The sequence below is a fragment of the Natator depressus genome, chromosome 2, assembly GCF_965152275.1.
Source record: "Natator depressus isolate rNatDep1 chromosome 2, rNatDep2.hap1, whole genome shotgun sequence".
Classification (NCBI taxonomy): Eukaryota; Metazoa; Chordata; order Testudines; family Cheloniidae; genus Natator; species Natator depressus.
The window spans coordinates 205785078-205800061 of record NC_134235.1 but is presented as its reverse complement, the minus strand read 5'-3'; the positions used below and the strand labels follow the sequence as shown (position 1 = coordinate 205800061).

General features: G+C 43.3%; 1 protein-coding gene across 2 annotated transcripts in view; it reads left to right on the top strand.

Moving 5' to 3' along the window:
* Nucleotides 1–3823: 3823 nt before the first annotated feature.
* SP4 (Sp4 transcription factor) overlaps nucleotides 3824–14984 on the top strand; it is a 49708-nt gene continuing 38547 nt past the window's right edge. The window contains exons 1-3 of one of the 2 annotated variants that reach the window (XM_074945798.1): nucleotides 3824–3878; nucleotides 4458–4552; nucleotides 5003–6566. In XM_074945798.1, the coding sequence (XP_074801899.1) occupies nucleotides 3872–3878; nucleotides 4458–4552; nucleotides 5003–6566 (1666 nt within the window). In that variant the 5' untranslated portion in view covers nucleotides 3824–3871. Of the gene's footprint in view, nucleotides 3879–4132; nucleotides 4354–4457; nucleotides 4553–5002; nucleotides 6567–14984 lie in introns of those variants that run through there. The other variant, XM_074945799.1, reaches the window with a different exon arrangement.

The window sequence follows — 14984 nt, the reverse complement described above, 5'->3', positions numbered from 1 at the left end:
CTGCCAGCCTCCCAGTGAGGGATTTGGGAAGCGAGTTAAGGAGATCCCGAGCCTGGCAGCCTCTCAGTGAGGGACTGGGGGGGGATGAGAGCCCGAGCGGTGGCTGGGCTTGGGCTCTCCTTCCCCACCCCCATCCCCAGTCCCCCACTGGGAGGCGGCGGCACAGCTCTGGGCTGTCAGCCCCAGTGTCTGGGCTCTGGGCTGTCAGCCCTGTGTATCTGACAGACAACAGGCAATGGTAGTAATGCAGCATCTACACTGACCTAAGCTCTACACCTCTCGCAGAGGTGGAGCTATTAGATCAATGTAGTGACCAGCTTACATTGGTGGGAGCACCATTGTAATGTAAACATCTATAGAGTTAGGTCAACGTAAACTGCCTTATGTCGACCTAACTCGGTAGTGTAGACCAGGCCTTAGAACTTGCAACGCTGAGCACAGCAACACCTAAATACCTTTATAAATTTGGACTAATGTATCTGTGAGAAGGGTCAGGTTCATGAGTACATGGGCAGACCAGAAGGTGAAAGGAGAGAAAGATAGAAGGAACCTACAAAGACATAAGTGGTAATTTGGGAGCAGCAAAAGCAATTTAAGAGAGAAATGGGGATTTGGATGGAAGAGTCACACTGGAGGGCAGAGAGAGATGAGATGAAAGATAGGGAAAAGGAAAAAGTATAAACTGATGGGGAAAAGAGATATTTTAGTAGCCAGCAGAGAAAAACGTTAAGAGAAAGAAAACAAGATTGAAAACAAAAACTAGGATAGATAAGAAAGACAGAAGTAGAGATGAAATAACTAAGATTGGACTCAACTAAGGTCAGAAGAGTGGGAACAATTTAAAAAATAAAAGGAACACAGCCCTGGAACTATGGAAGAGAGAACAGTTAAAGGGCTGGGCACGAATGAAAACTGGGATGGGTATTTTGTTTTTTCTGTCCCCATTCTTTATTGTACAATTTCCCATGTTTTCTTTAATTTCTTCCAGTAGCAATTAGTGTGGCTGTCTATAACTTCTGTGTCAAGAAATATATGCTACAGGGGTTGATCGAACTCCCCTTTAAATAAAAAATCACAATGAGTTCAGTGGGAATTGGACCCACCTAAAGCTCTTTTTCAGCAGGCAGGAGAAGATTGCACACTGGGTCTTGTAAGGACCATGCTTTTTATCTGAATGGCTAAAGAGACAAGACTCAGAAGACTTGAGGAGGAGCTGGAGAAAGGAGTTGGGTCATGAGGGAAATATGGGATATAGTAAAGGAAGAGGGGTATTAAGTACTATGTGAGGGGCCTACTTGGGGCCCACTATAGCATGTATAATAAGTAAATATACAAATAATTATACCTTACTGAAACTACCCTTATTTCAATTCCCACCATCTGTCCATCACTGCCTTCCAATGTCACTCTCCCCTATCACCCAGTTAGGGATAGGGCTGGCAGGGCCTTCAGAATTGAACACTTGGGGCCTGATTTTAAAAGGTATACAGAGAGAGGCCTAGTGGGAATTTCAAAAGTGCTTATACAGGTTAGGTGAAAAAGAGGGAGGTTTTTCATTATATTCCTGCCTCTGCAGCCTAGCCTTTATGCAACCTTTGTCTGTTTGTTAGTCAACAGTTCTAACTCCAAGGTTTGGAACAGGACCTTGAAATCCAGCAGGGGAGGACAGTTCTTGGGGCAATGATGTCATGTGCTTTTCCCATGAAAATCCACCCAGATTTGGCTGAGTTATAAAATGTGGAATATTGCTATTTGCACATGTGAATTAGCAATTATTCAGCATTTGCAGTTTCATTTTCTGAACATTCTAGCTGCACCACGCAGGCTCCTCAGTGCTGCTGGAAAAACCTAGAAGTGGCTGGGCAATTTTAAAATGGGGTTTGTGTCCTTTTTTTATTCTTTATGATACTTAAAGAAAGCCTACAAGATGTTTCTTTTTGCTGTTTTTCACTTCAGAAACCTCATTAGTGGCAAGCCTGGTTTTCCTTTTTTCTAGAAGACTTGTTGGAGGCCTCAGATGGGTATTGGTAGCTTTCTCACACCTTAATGGAGAGATAAGTTTGATAGATATTTATCAAATAAGATATTTCTCAAAAATACTTAGGTTTTGATATTAAATAGATGTTAATAACTGGTGTCTTAAACTTTAGTCTGACTATTCCCAATCTTCAGCGTCTTCTGGTGTCATAATTTCACAGCTCTTCTTTTGTTTGGAGTATATAGTGTTGTCAAGGTCTGGACTTGTAATGAAAATGAGCAGATTTACAAAAACAGAAAAAAGGTTTTCCTGTCTTCTTTATATATTACAACATTTTAAAAAAGGGACACAAGCCTCTTGTATGAGAAATGCATAAGGAAAATAGCCCATTGGGCATCGACTTGCGCTATCTTAAATCAGCAGTATAGGTTGCAACAGGCCATTAATAACAAGTGCTTTGAGATGCCTGGCACGGAGGCTGCGGTTACTCAGACATAAGACTATAGGGCAGCGGTTCCCCACTTGCTAGCTGGTTTGCAGCCAAGTAACGGGGAAGGATGCGCGAGGGTTTCAACTGCTCATCCAACCTGGAGCTGCTCAGGCCCAAGACTGGCTCTTAAAGCCTCGCCCAGTGGGCACCATAGGGGACTGAATGGCATCTCCTTGGAAACCCTGAGGACTGGAGCTCCTCCGCTTCGACCCGCCTGGAAACCCTCAACGTTCCCGCGGGGAGCTCTGATGCAACCCAGCTGCGGCACGCCCCCCATCCTCTCCCGGGGCCTGCCCGAGGGCATCCCTCAGCGGCTGCGCATACCGGAAACTACACATCCCGGCATGCTCCTCGCTGCACCTGGGCCAATCAGCAAGGAGAACCCATTTCCCTCCCCACCCCGCCGCCGGGGGCGGGAAATACCCACGCGGGGTGGGAAAAGGCACCTCAGTTTCCCCCGGCAAAGGGCTGCCGGCTGATGCCAGGGCGCAGGGCGAGCGCGCTGGGAAGCCTGCAGTGTCTCGGCAGCTGGGCCCACAGAGGGATGAGGGGCGGCCTCAGAGAGACAGATACAGGGGCCAGCGGGTCCCTCACAGAGCTGGGGGCTGAGCCCGGGGTGACTGAAGGGCAGACGGGGGAGGGCCGCGTCGGGGACTTGGCGGTTACAGCCCAGCGCGCTGTCAGTCAGGGGGCGTGAGGTCCTTGGCTGCCGTTTGGTTGGCTCAAGCCGCGCGAGCCCGCCCACGTGCTCCTTTTCTTGTTCGCGCGCGCTGTCAATCAGTGTTCTGGCGGCTGGAGACGGAGGCGCTTTGCCGCTCGCCACCCCCGGCTTGGCTCCTCCCCTTCCCTGCCTCGCTTCGCGCTGTCAGGCAGCTCGGGGAGCCCTGCTGCAGGCGAAGGTTCGCTCAGCTCGCCCACTCCGCAGCTCGCGCCGCCTTGGCCCCACCCTCTCCCTCCCGGCGCGAGGGCCCCCTGACTTGGCTTGTTCTGAGCTTGGGTCGCGCGGAGCTCGGCTCGGTAGCTGTCTCGCGCCGCCCTAGCCTAGCCCCGCCCATTTGCGAGGAGCCCAGCTCCGTCGGAGAGGAGCGGCCGAGTCGGCTGCTGGGCTCGGTTTCCTGCTCAGTGGGCGTCAGTTGGGCCTCTCTGGGCCCCGCCCCTCCTTCCCCCTCGGCTGGCTCTGAGCTGTCAATCAGGCGCCGGGCTCAGGGGCAGGCGGCGGCGGCGGGCGGAGAGAGGCAGCTACGCCACAGCCCAGCGGCGGCCATTCGTGGAAAAATAGGCCGTCCCGCTCCTCCCAGCTCCGGCTGCGACCGGCCTTCTCCCCGCTACCCCCACCCCGCCCTCCGCCTCCTCCGCCTCCTCCTCCCCCCCAGACCGGCGCCTCAGCGGGGCATTAATGCGGGATGAGCGGTATGTAACCCCCTCCCTCCTTCAGCCCGCTCCATCTCCATCCCTCATCCCCCTTTCTTCTCTGCTCTCCCCTCCATGCCCCTGTATCCCGCCCTCTTTCAGTCCTCCTCTGGCCCTCCTTCTTCCCCCCTTTCTTCTCTTCCTACCCTGCCCACTCCGCTCTCCGTCCCTCCTCTTTCCCTCCCTCCTCCATTCCCCTCTTCTCCCCTAACCCTTCCTCCTGTGCACAGCCTTCCCTCCTTCATTCCTCTTTTCCTTCGCTGTACAACCCTCCTCCTGCCTGGCCGTCGATGCTTTAGGGGCAGGAGAAGGAGGAGGGTTGTGGGTGGGTTTTTCCCCCTGCTGTCTGGGAGAGGAAATCAAACCTCCCCTTTCTGGGTGTTAACTCTCCAGCCCCCATGGGTTGGGTTTCAAACCACGTTTTTGGGACGGGCTCTTTTGTCATAATGATTTGGATTATGGTTTTCACAGAGAGGTAAAATCGAAGGGATTGGGTACCAAAGAGGAGGTGCCAATAGGTTTTCCTTTTGTATAAAGAAAGGTGAATAATTAACCTGTTATGCTTCATATTTTTTGCAGATCAAAAGAAGGAGGAAGTTATGCCCACAGAGGGAGAGAAATCTCCTGAGGCAGAGAACAACAATAATAAAAAAAATAAAACTGGAGGCTCACAGGTAACTCATGCACACAAAATGGGAATTGCACACCTCTTAGCGTTTAAAACTAAATGTGCAGTTAACTGCATTTCCCGTTCAAGGCGTCTTTCTTTTGGGTGGGTGAAACATGAATGGTAATCTTGACTGCCTGGACATGTTTTTTGGGTGGATTATACTTTAAACTGATAAACTGCTTGCTGTGCATTGAAGAATTTTGTAAAAAGAACTGGATTGAGGAAGAAACACTTCGGCAGTAGTTTTATTTATTGGTGATAAAAGGCCTTATTTTTCAAGCATATATGAGGATCTGAGAATGTACTTCCTCATTCAGTACTGTATGATCTCTCTGTGTACTAAAACATCTTAAGCATTTTTGTGTTTCCTGAATAAACTTTGATAGTTGAACTGTCAGAAATAACTCTCACCCACTCTTCTAAATTTGCTGCTGTTTTCTCTCTTTATGGGTAGGATTCTCAACCTTCACCTCTGGCTTTGCTGGCAGCCACTTGCAGCAAAATTGGGACTCCTGGTGAGAATCAATCAACTGGACAACAGCAGATTATTATAGATCCAAGCCAAGGTTTGGTGCAGCTTCAAAATCAACCACAACAGTTAGAATTAGTAACAACTCAGCTTGCTGGAAATGCAAATGCATGGCAGCTTGTTGCTGCTGCTCCTCCTGCTTCAAAAGAAAACAATGTTGCTCAACAAGGATCTTCTGTTGCGTCAAGCACAGCAAGTCCTTCCGGCAGCAACAATGGGAATACATCTCCTTCAAAAACTAAATCAGGCAATTCTTCTGCTACTAACCCTGGACAGTTTCAAGTAGTACAAGTACAGAATCCAAGTGGTAGTGTCCAATACCAAGTGATCCCACAGATTCAGACAACGGAAGGTCAGCAAATTCAAATCAATCCTGCCAATGCTACAGCGCTACAAGATTTACAGGGTCAAATTCAGCTCATCCCTGCAGGGAATAATCAAGCTATCCTCACAACTGCAAATAGGACCACTTCGGGGAATATTATTGCTCAGAACCTGGGAAATCAGACAGTTCCAGTCCAAATTAGGCCTGGTGTTTCAATACCACTGCAGCTGCAGACTATTCCAGGTACTCAGGCTCAGGTTGTAACAACCTTGCCTATAAACATTGGAGGAGTAACTCTAGCATTGCCTGTGATAAACAATGTGGCAGCAGGAGGTGGTTCTGGACAGGTTGGCCAGACTACTGATAGTGGAGTTTCCAATGGGAATCAGGTAGTATCCACGCCTGTCACCACTGCTTCTGTTAGTACTATGCCAGAATCCCCTTCCTCCTCTTCCATTTGTACAACCACTGCCTCAACATCTCTGACTAGCAGTGACACTTTAGTAAGCTCAGCAGAGGCAGGCCAGTATGCAAGCACAGCAGGCAGCAGTTCAGAGCATACTCCTGAAGAACCTCAAACAGCTGCCACAGAATCAGAAGCCCAGAGCTCCAGTCAGCTTCAGCCTAATGGACTACAAAATGTGCAGGATCAGTCAAGTTCACTTCAACAGGTGCAAATTGTAGGTCAGCCTATTCTACAGCAAATACAGATCCAACAGCCGCAACAGCAGATTATTCAAGCCATTTCTCCACAGTCATTTCAGCTCCAGTCAGGGCAAACTATTCAGACCATCCAACAACAGCCTTTGCAAAATGTTCAGCTGCAAGCAGTGAGTCCAACTCAGGTACTCATCAGGGCTCCAACTTTAACACCATCAGGGCAGATCAGCTGGCAAACTGTGCAGGTTCAGAATCTTCAAAGCCTTTCAAATTTGCAAGTTCAGAATGCTGGGTTACCCCAGCAACTAACCATCACCCCAGTGTCTTCAAGTGGGGGCGCAACTATTGCCCAGATTGCACCAATGGCTGTTGCTGGTACCCCAATCACACTGAATGCTGCCCAGCTTGCTTCAGTGCCTAACCTCCAAACAGTAAGTGTTGCCAGCCTCAGTGCAGCAGGTGTTCAAGTTCAAGGAGTTCCAGTTACCATTACCAGTGTTGCAGGTAAGTGTTCTGTCTCACGTATTTTCTTATATTTAATAGTGTTGGGCATTGAGCATGTTTTTGCTTATATTTCTGGGTTTAACATTGTAAGAAAATAAACTAACATTTTAAAAGTGATTTTTTTTTTAAATGATATGGAGATAGATCGGGGTTCTCAAGCTGGGGGTTGGGACCCCTCAGGGTCATGAGGTTATTACCTGGGGGGTTGCGAGCTCTCAGGCTCCACCCCGAGCCCTGCTTTGCCTCCAGCATTTATAATGGTGTTTAAAAACACTTTTTTGTATATTTAATTTATACAGGGGGTCGCACTCAGAGGCTTGTTGTGTGAAAGGGGTCACCAGTACAAATGTTTGAGAACCACTGAGGTAGATGTATCCAGATCTCCCATCTGAGGCCTTTTCTAAATATGGAACTTGATTTCATTCGATTATCTATCATTTTGAAATTATATTTGAGAAAGTGTTGTTTAGAACATGTATGAAAGAAAAAAGGACCATTTACTGTCAGTTTACCAAAGGTATGCTTTTTAGGGTTCTTTGTGGTCTGAGACTTTAGTAGTAAAACTTTATATAGTTATCCAAACTTTCTGCAACATTAAATTTTTGGAGAACTTTCAACTCTCTTGATCTAATGCTGGTAATTTCTAGTCTCGATGATGTAGGTGAAGATGGAGATAGCAAGTGAACTTAGATAATCTTGTGGCCAGTACACACTTCAGTTGATTATAGAATTGCTTATCATTATGTAATTTCTGCACTGATCCCTTTACAGTCAGGGTTTCACAAATATATTATGTGGCTGTAGAATGAGTAAAATGCTCTGAATTTGTACATATAGAACAGTGATTCTCAATGTGCAGGTCGCTTGCAGCCCAATCAGCACACAGCTGTGGCCCATGTGATATCTTCTGGGCCATACAGGTAGTATATATGTTGTGCGGATGTGGCCCACATAACACACAGAGAGCTGCATATGTGGCCCACAGTGGTAAATAGGTTGAGAACTACTGATATGGAGCGTAATTCCCATAGTCTGTTTAAAAATTACTCTTAGCTATGGTTCAGTGTTTAGTATTGGAAGTCTTAATTTACATTGTAATATACTTGTCTGATAGGCTAGGAAGAACTGTTTTTAAATACCTAAATGCCTGATAAGAATTTTTTTTCATAAATATTCTGAAAGTGAATTCTGCAGAGTCTATGCAGTTCCACAGTCGGGGGGAGAGGGAGACAGGTTGGTAGGGGCACGTGTGTGTCTGTGTGTGAGAAATATATAAAATTTTAAAGTTAATTTTCATATGTAAAGTTTTAGCAAAATATTTCACTTTTTAATTGACACAATTTAGAGATTCTTCCCAATTTAGTAGTAAGGAATAGAAAAGTCTCCAGTGTGTAGACTTATATCAAATTACCACTAGAAAAGGTTTGCTAATATAGATATACCTAGTGAAGATGCAGCTTCTGCCAGTAAAAAATGTTTTTGCCAGAATACTTTATGCACGTTTCTTGAGCAAAATAAACTGTTCTGGCAAAAGCATTCTTTTTGTCAGTGAACTGCATCTGCACTAGAGGTTTTGCCAGTATTAAAAATATATATATTTTAGACACTCCATCTGACATTATTATACTGTCTGAAGTTTCTAGTGTAGATCTAGCTTTACTGTTGTACAGGTATGCATATGCTAAGCAGGACGTTTCATGCCAAATGAATTAAAACTGTTGTAGCTGTAGGCCTGAGGATTCTTCACTTTTTTTCAGGGGGGATTAGCCATCATTTCTAACTTCTCATAAGCAGACCTGAAAGCTAGTGTAGTTTTGTATCTCCTGTGGTACTTTCTTTGTTTTTTTTCATGGTTTTAACTGTCAAGAACTAGTTTGTAATGATGCCATCATATCTCTGTATTTTCATTTTCCTCTGCAATATGGAGTTCAGGTCACTTGCTGGGATTATCTGGGTACAGGTCACTTAATCAGTTCCCTTCCACTGTAGGGTCCTTGGGCATTGGTGCACCTCTGTCACTTCTAGTCTCTATCTGTGGCATGTAATAGTGTGGTTTCCTATGGACTCTAACACTTTGATCTGATTTCAGTTGTTGGATTTAATGTGCAGGTGCAGGGTGGTGGTTGTAGCCCGTAATATATACGGGAGGTCAAACTAGATGATCTGATGGTTCCTTCTGGCCTTAAACTCTGACACCGTGTGCTGCTATTAATACTCCTGGGTTATTTGAAAAAACAATAAGTCTTGTTTCAGTGGTGTCTCATCTCTAAACATTACAATCTTGACCTTTGGCTGCTCTGGTTCAAACAAATAATATTGCACTCTGGGAATGGATTACATAGTTCTGCTGTAGCACTAGCTGGCCCGTTTGGATTGGAAAATTGTCTTGGACGGGGGATTTTGCATATAGTCAAAAGAACTCGTTAACATGGAACTCTTACTGGGAAGACTGCTTGGGGAAGCAATATAGGAAACAACAAATTTTCTGTTTCCTGTATGCTGTTTAGGCCTCAACTGTGTACTAGGCATAAGTGGGAATTTGACTGAAAGGATAATATTGAGTTTTTTGACCATGCTGCTGTTCACACAGTTTACCAGCCCAGGTTATGATGTCTTCTCTTGGAAGGAGGCAGAGAGAGCAAGACATAAGGTGGGGGGCGAGAAGTCAAATGGCAGTTGTCTGGTACTAGGGAGGCTTCACAGTAGATGAAGGTTCTTGCCTCTTGTCCCTTCCTCCGAAAACATTGTTCACATACAGAGCACACTTGCTGAGTGCTCTTGTGAATGAGGTTAGGTAAATATTGATTAAATGTCTCTTAAATATACCTACATCTTTCCTTGAAATATTTCTCCATTAATATGAATATTGTGGAATAGAGGAGAGGAATAAAAATTAACTGAGTTTTACTTGTGGCTGTCGCTAGTGAAAAGCCTTAGTTAATAGTTTAAATTACTGTTCATTAGGAGACTCCATAGACTAATTCACTATGATCTGATGTCAGATGTAGAAATTAGGTTGGAGTTTTGTGACTTAATGGAGATTCTACCACCATTTATAAACTTAATGTTTTAAAAAAGACACTGCTTTTTGCTAGAAATGTTCTCACGTGCATAATAGAGGTGAACTACTATAAGCTAATAATTATATTCCATTGTCATAGATCCATAAATACAGATGAAAAGGGGAACTGTCATAATTGTCTTCAGGTAGTGTATTTTTTTATTTTATTTTATTTTATTTTTTTTTGCAAAGTAATGTCCATCAATAAGTTCTGTCTTGCTTTGACAATTTGTTTCATGTCTATACTGCAGTGGGGGGGTCACAGCAGGGGCTCCTTGCATTTCTCCATTTTACCTCCTCTGCCCACAGCTCTGTGTGCCAGACTCACATCCCCCTCTATTTCAGGGATTCCTGTGACTTCCACCACTCCAAACATGGAGCTCTCTGTGCCCCTCATTTCCCTTCTCCAACGGTAGGGGCTGTGTGTGGCCCCTTATTCTCCCCTGTGGTGCATGCCAGATTCCCTCAATCTTTCTCTTATAGGGGTTCTTTGTGGCCTCCCATGTCCATCTCTTCTCCCACACTAGAGGCTCAGTGTGCCTCTTTTCCCCCTCCCCTCTTATGCCAGAGCTTATGTACACACTTTCCTCACTCCCATTATTCTTTCTGTCTGGGAGATAGATCATTCAAGGTGTCAACATGTTAAATTCTGTTGGGAGGATAAACAGAGAGGAGATTGTGGTATTTTGTTGGAAGGCACTAATGAATGCCATCAACCAGTTGTTTGACCTATAGGTAGTTACAAAGGTGCTTGAAACTCTGGCTCTGCTAATCATAAGAAGAAAAGGAGTACTTGTGGCACCTTAGAGACTAACCAATTTATTTGAGCATAAGCTTTCGTGAGCTATGGGCTGTAGCTCACGAAAGCTTATGCTCAAATAAATTGGTTAGTCTCTAAGGTGCCACAAGTACTCCTTTTCTTTTTGCGAATACAGACTAACACGGCTGTTACTCTGAAAACTAATCATAAGAGGGGCTCCATGAATCCTCCATGTTTCCCCTTTCTGATTTTTCCCTAAAATCAATAGGGTTCTGGCCACTGATGCCTAGAACACTTCCTGAAATTGTGGAATTGAGTGGGTGTGGGCAATCAAAAATTATCACGTTACAAAGCACAAACAGAAATGCTGTTAAGTTGAATGCCAGGACTTTGCAAGCTTAGTCAATGAAGAAGTAGTAGTGCATAGAGGATACTTTATTAACCATTAAATATATGTAATGCATACTTCACTAGATAGCAATAGATTATTGTAAAAAGGCTAACTTTTTATTCTTTTGTTAGTCCAGTGTAGTTAGCTGCTATGTAAATTTGTATTAGTTTTATGCTGTTCATTCCACACCCATTTGTAAATGTTTACATCTGTTAATGTCAAATTTACTGGAATTTCAACTTGCATCGTTGAATTCTGACAAGATCAATGCAATTAAGCTTTGTCCAGCATTTATAGTGAAGACAGCTATCATGGCATCCTCGTGTAATAGTTAACCCTCGGCTATTCTAGCAGATAACCTCAGCAAACCCATGGTGTTATCTGCTAGATACAGGTTCTGGCATTTTATGATTGATTTCAGATGTGGAAAGGTCAGATTTACATTCTGAAAAGTTGCTTTCGCCTAATGCTCAATATGTAGGTCATGAATGGATTGTGGCTTGAAACCTTGAACTTGCTGAGACCGCCTTAAAGCCATGTAGTTCTAGTCATCCAGAATTCCTAAAGACATACAGGGCCTGATCCTGAAGTCAGCGGAAGTTTTGCCTGAACGTGGACTGTAGGATCTGGCTCAGAAATTGGATGCCTCAACTAACATAAGACAAGGAATCATTGCATTCTTCCGATCTGTTGTTAAAAGGATTGGTCTTTACCTGATCAGTTTAGAATCCAAGGCTTGATCTTGTTTTCAGTTCTTAGTAATATGAGGACTGTAAGATTAGGCTTCTAGTCAGAATGTCTTATGTAACTTTCAATACATATCATGTGTGCTAGATCATGCTGTCCTTTGGAATATTATTTTATATGTATTGCAGTAGTGCTTAGTAGCCACATCTGTTATGTTAGTATTAATGTAATAAAATGGTCTCTGGAATACAGACACATTAAAAAATGTGGAGAGTCCTCACACCTCTCTCCAGTGAGCACAAAGAACTTGCTAGGTGAGGGCAACAGATAAGCCCTCTGTTGTCCAGAGTCTTAGCGTTAACTAAGGTCTCTCTCTGGTAGGATTGTGAAGAAAACCTTTTTAAAAAATTACCAGTATTCACTGATATAGCAGTGTCTACATGAGTTTGCAGAGAGCGTGATATAATAGCTGTTTGTGAAATGCCCTATTCATTTCAATTGGTGCTAACTCAAATTCTGATTATACTTTAAATGGCAAAATTGTTAATTATTTAATTGCTCATTAAAAATGTAAGAAAGGAAACTTATGAAAATCTACTATATCATCTCATTTTAGGAAAGCTTTTAACAATACATGATAAAGTTGGAGGGGCTGTGTTTGGTTTCGTTTTTTTGAAGAGGTGGGTGGGAGTTGGATTTGGCATTCAGAAGTTCAGGAAATGCTGTTGTAACTTGATGACTGTTCAGAAATACTGTATTTTGCAAAATTTCATGTGATGTTTGCTATTAATTTTTTTTTCCAAAAAGTTAAGTTGGTAGACAACTTCAGTTTCAGTGTTCACTAATAGACCTTTAGTTATTCCACCATTAGCTGTTCTGAAGCAAAGTTTTTGAAGTCTGTGACAAATTACAGGAAAAATTAACTCTTGGGTTTTTGGGAATTTTTTTAAATTCTTCTCACATAATGGAGACAATAAAAACCAAATGATTGAACTGAAGTGTTTTGTAATACTTGAATTTCCCCCTCACAGACACTTAAAGTATTTAGGAAAACATATACACAAGAGGGGTTAAACTAACATGCACTATTAAAGCTTGAAAACTCCACCTGCCTACTTAATTATAGCAAGTAGGAAGCTTTCTTTTTCACTACTATCAACTTCTATAAAATCAAGTTTCACACTAAAGAAAAGCTTCTAGTCATTACAGTTACAACATATATAAACGTTGTAACTGAAGCAGTTACCTTCAACATCAGGGGACTGACATATCCAGTACATTGACAGCAATTCTCAACTTTGTCAATATAGATACTTGTGGGCAACAGCGAAACTAGCAAGGTAGTGGAAAGAGGGAGGAAAAAGTTCATTGCCAAACCCTGGCAGGCAGACTTCAGCCAGAGGAAAACAAATAGTCTTAACTACAGTTTTTGGTAAGATGTTCAGCCCTTTCATGGGGATAAAGCAGTCTGTTTCCCATGTTCTCCTTGCCTCTTTTCTCATGGGCTGGCCTGAGATTCTGTTGCCTTCCAATCTAGAGATGTAATGAAGCCGGGAGAGAACACTTTCTTCTGAGAACCCCAAGCTACATCCCCTTCATTTTTTTTATATACCTGCCTGCACGAGTCCAGGTAGGAATCTTTTCTTTCCAGCTGGCAGACTGAGCCATTTCTCCAGGGTAGGTTTTGTGCCTAGTTTCTTTTGAAGGCATAAATCCTTAGCCATTCACTCAGATATGGAAATCTACATTCCATCATGTGTGGGTGGGGAGGAAGGTAATCAGCCAGAAGGTTTTTTTTTTGGTAGGTTAGGAAAACTGTAAAAGACCCTTGTGGATCTCCTTCTTCTCTTTTTCTCACCCCCCCCCCCATTAATTTATATGGCCTACTAGAATATTTAGGAGATCTTGACACCAAACCTTCCTGCTCTTGGAAGCTGTATGTGGCAGAAGATTGCTTATATCTCTTGGCTCTGGCAAATAGCTACACTGTTTACTGGTCTTAACAACGAGGACAGCAGGTGTAGTGTCCATAATACACACCCTCATAAGACTCTTTCAAGATCCAGTAGGCTCAGTAGTCTTTGGCTACGCAGTCTGTTTTATTGTATACAACTGATTTCTCCCCTGGTTTCCCGACGCTGCTCTGGCTTGGTAGCAATGCAGAAACAGTTTAGTTAGGAAAGAAGTTCCAAATTAATCATACAGTCCTAGCTCTGCAAGTACCCGGTCTTAAATAAGGTCTTCACACTGGACTGTAAACTCCTTGAGACCGAGACATCTTTGACTTGCCGAAAGCACCACACAAACCTGTGGTAGCCTCTACGTTTAAAGTATAACTTGGTCTCACCAGAAAAAAGTTATGCATAAGTCTTCTGTTTAGCAAGGTAGTCCTGAATGCAGAAGGACATTCAGAGATCTTGAACCCCAAAAGGTATCCCTAGTTCAAATGGATTATCAGGTCACCATGTTATGATATATGTCTTTGGTATTTTTGGTTTGAGACCCTGTACCTTTCTACTTTCTTAGCAATGAAAATTGCCCCTCCCCCCCACCTCTATCTGAAAGTGCTGTCTCAGAAACAGACTAAACAAATCAGCGTAGAGCTACGTCTGAACTACTATTTTATTTTGCAAAAAAACCCCCTGGAAAATAACCATATTGAAAGGGGATACTTTCTCCTCTGATTAGGGATGGACACTCACCTGTACTTTCCCACTAATTGTTCTGATAACAGGTTATGAACAAGCTCAAAAAAGACACAAGTTTTCATGGTTGGCATTGGCAGTGAGAAATATGGGTTATTCCCCTTATGGATTGCTGTGGCTGATTCAGTTTGAGGATTTGCCCCCATCTGATCACACTGAATCAGGGCACCCTACATACCAACTCAGGATCCAATCTGTTTGCACGGCTGCTGAGAAGTTTGGTATTGAGCCCTCCTAAATACTCCAAAAAGGGCATACAAATTAAAGTGGAAAAGGTGGGACTTGGAGTAGTTTTACTTTAATCCTAGAGACTTGTGGGTGGTAAGAGCTAGACAAATAACTTATGGTTATTTTTGTGTTTTGTGTTTTTTTTCCCTCTTTTCCCCCCCACTGGTAGTTTTAAACAAAAACTCAACTCTGTTTTAAGGTAAAAGCGAATTTGAAAATTCCAAAAAAAATTTCAGCAAATCAAAAATGTCAGTTTCAAAACATTGTTTCTGGATGTTTTTAAAGGTCTAGATTCACAAAGAAGGAAGGATGGGGGTGCCCCCCTTTATAAACTTTAGCCCACTGTTCAGGGGTTCAGGGTGATTGCCAAGGATGTTTAAGACCTGGGTTTATTTTCCCCCTTTGCCTGATGTGGAGAAGGGATATGAAACTTGGGTTCCCCACATTTCAAGAGAGTGCCCCTAGTGAACTAGGAGATATGCTTTATCTATACTCATTTAGTTAAGCAATTAAATAGTTTAACTTACATTTTTTCAGGTTCTTAATTTTTATATTTTTTACGTTAGAAAATGGTGAGTGATAAATT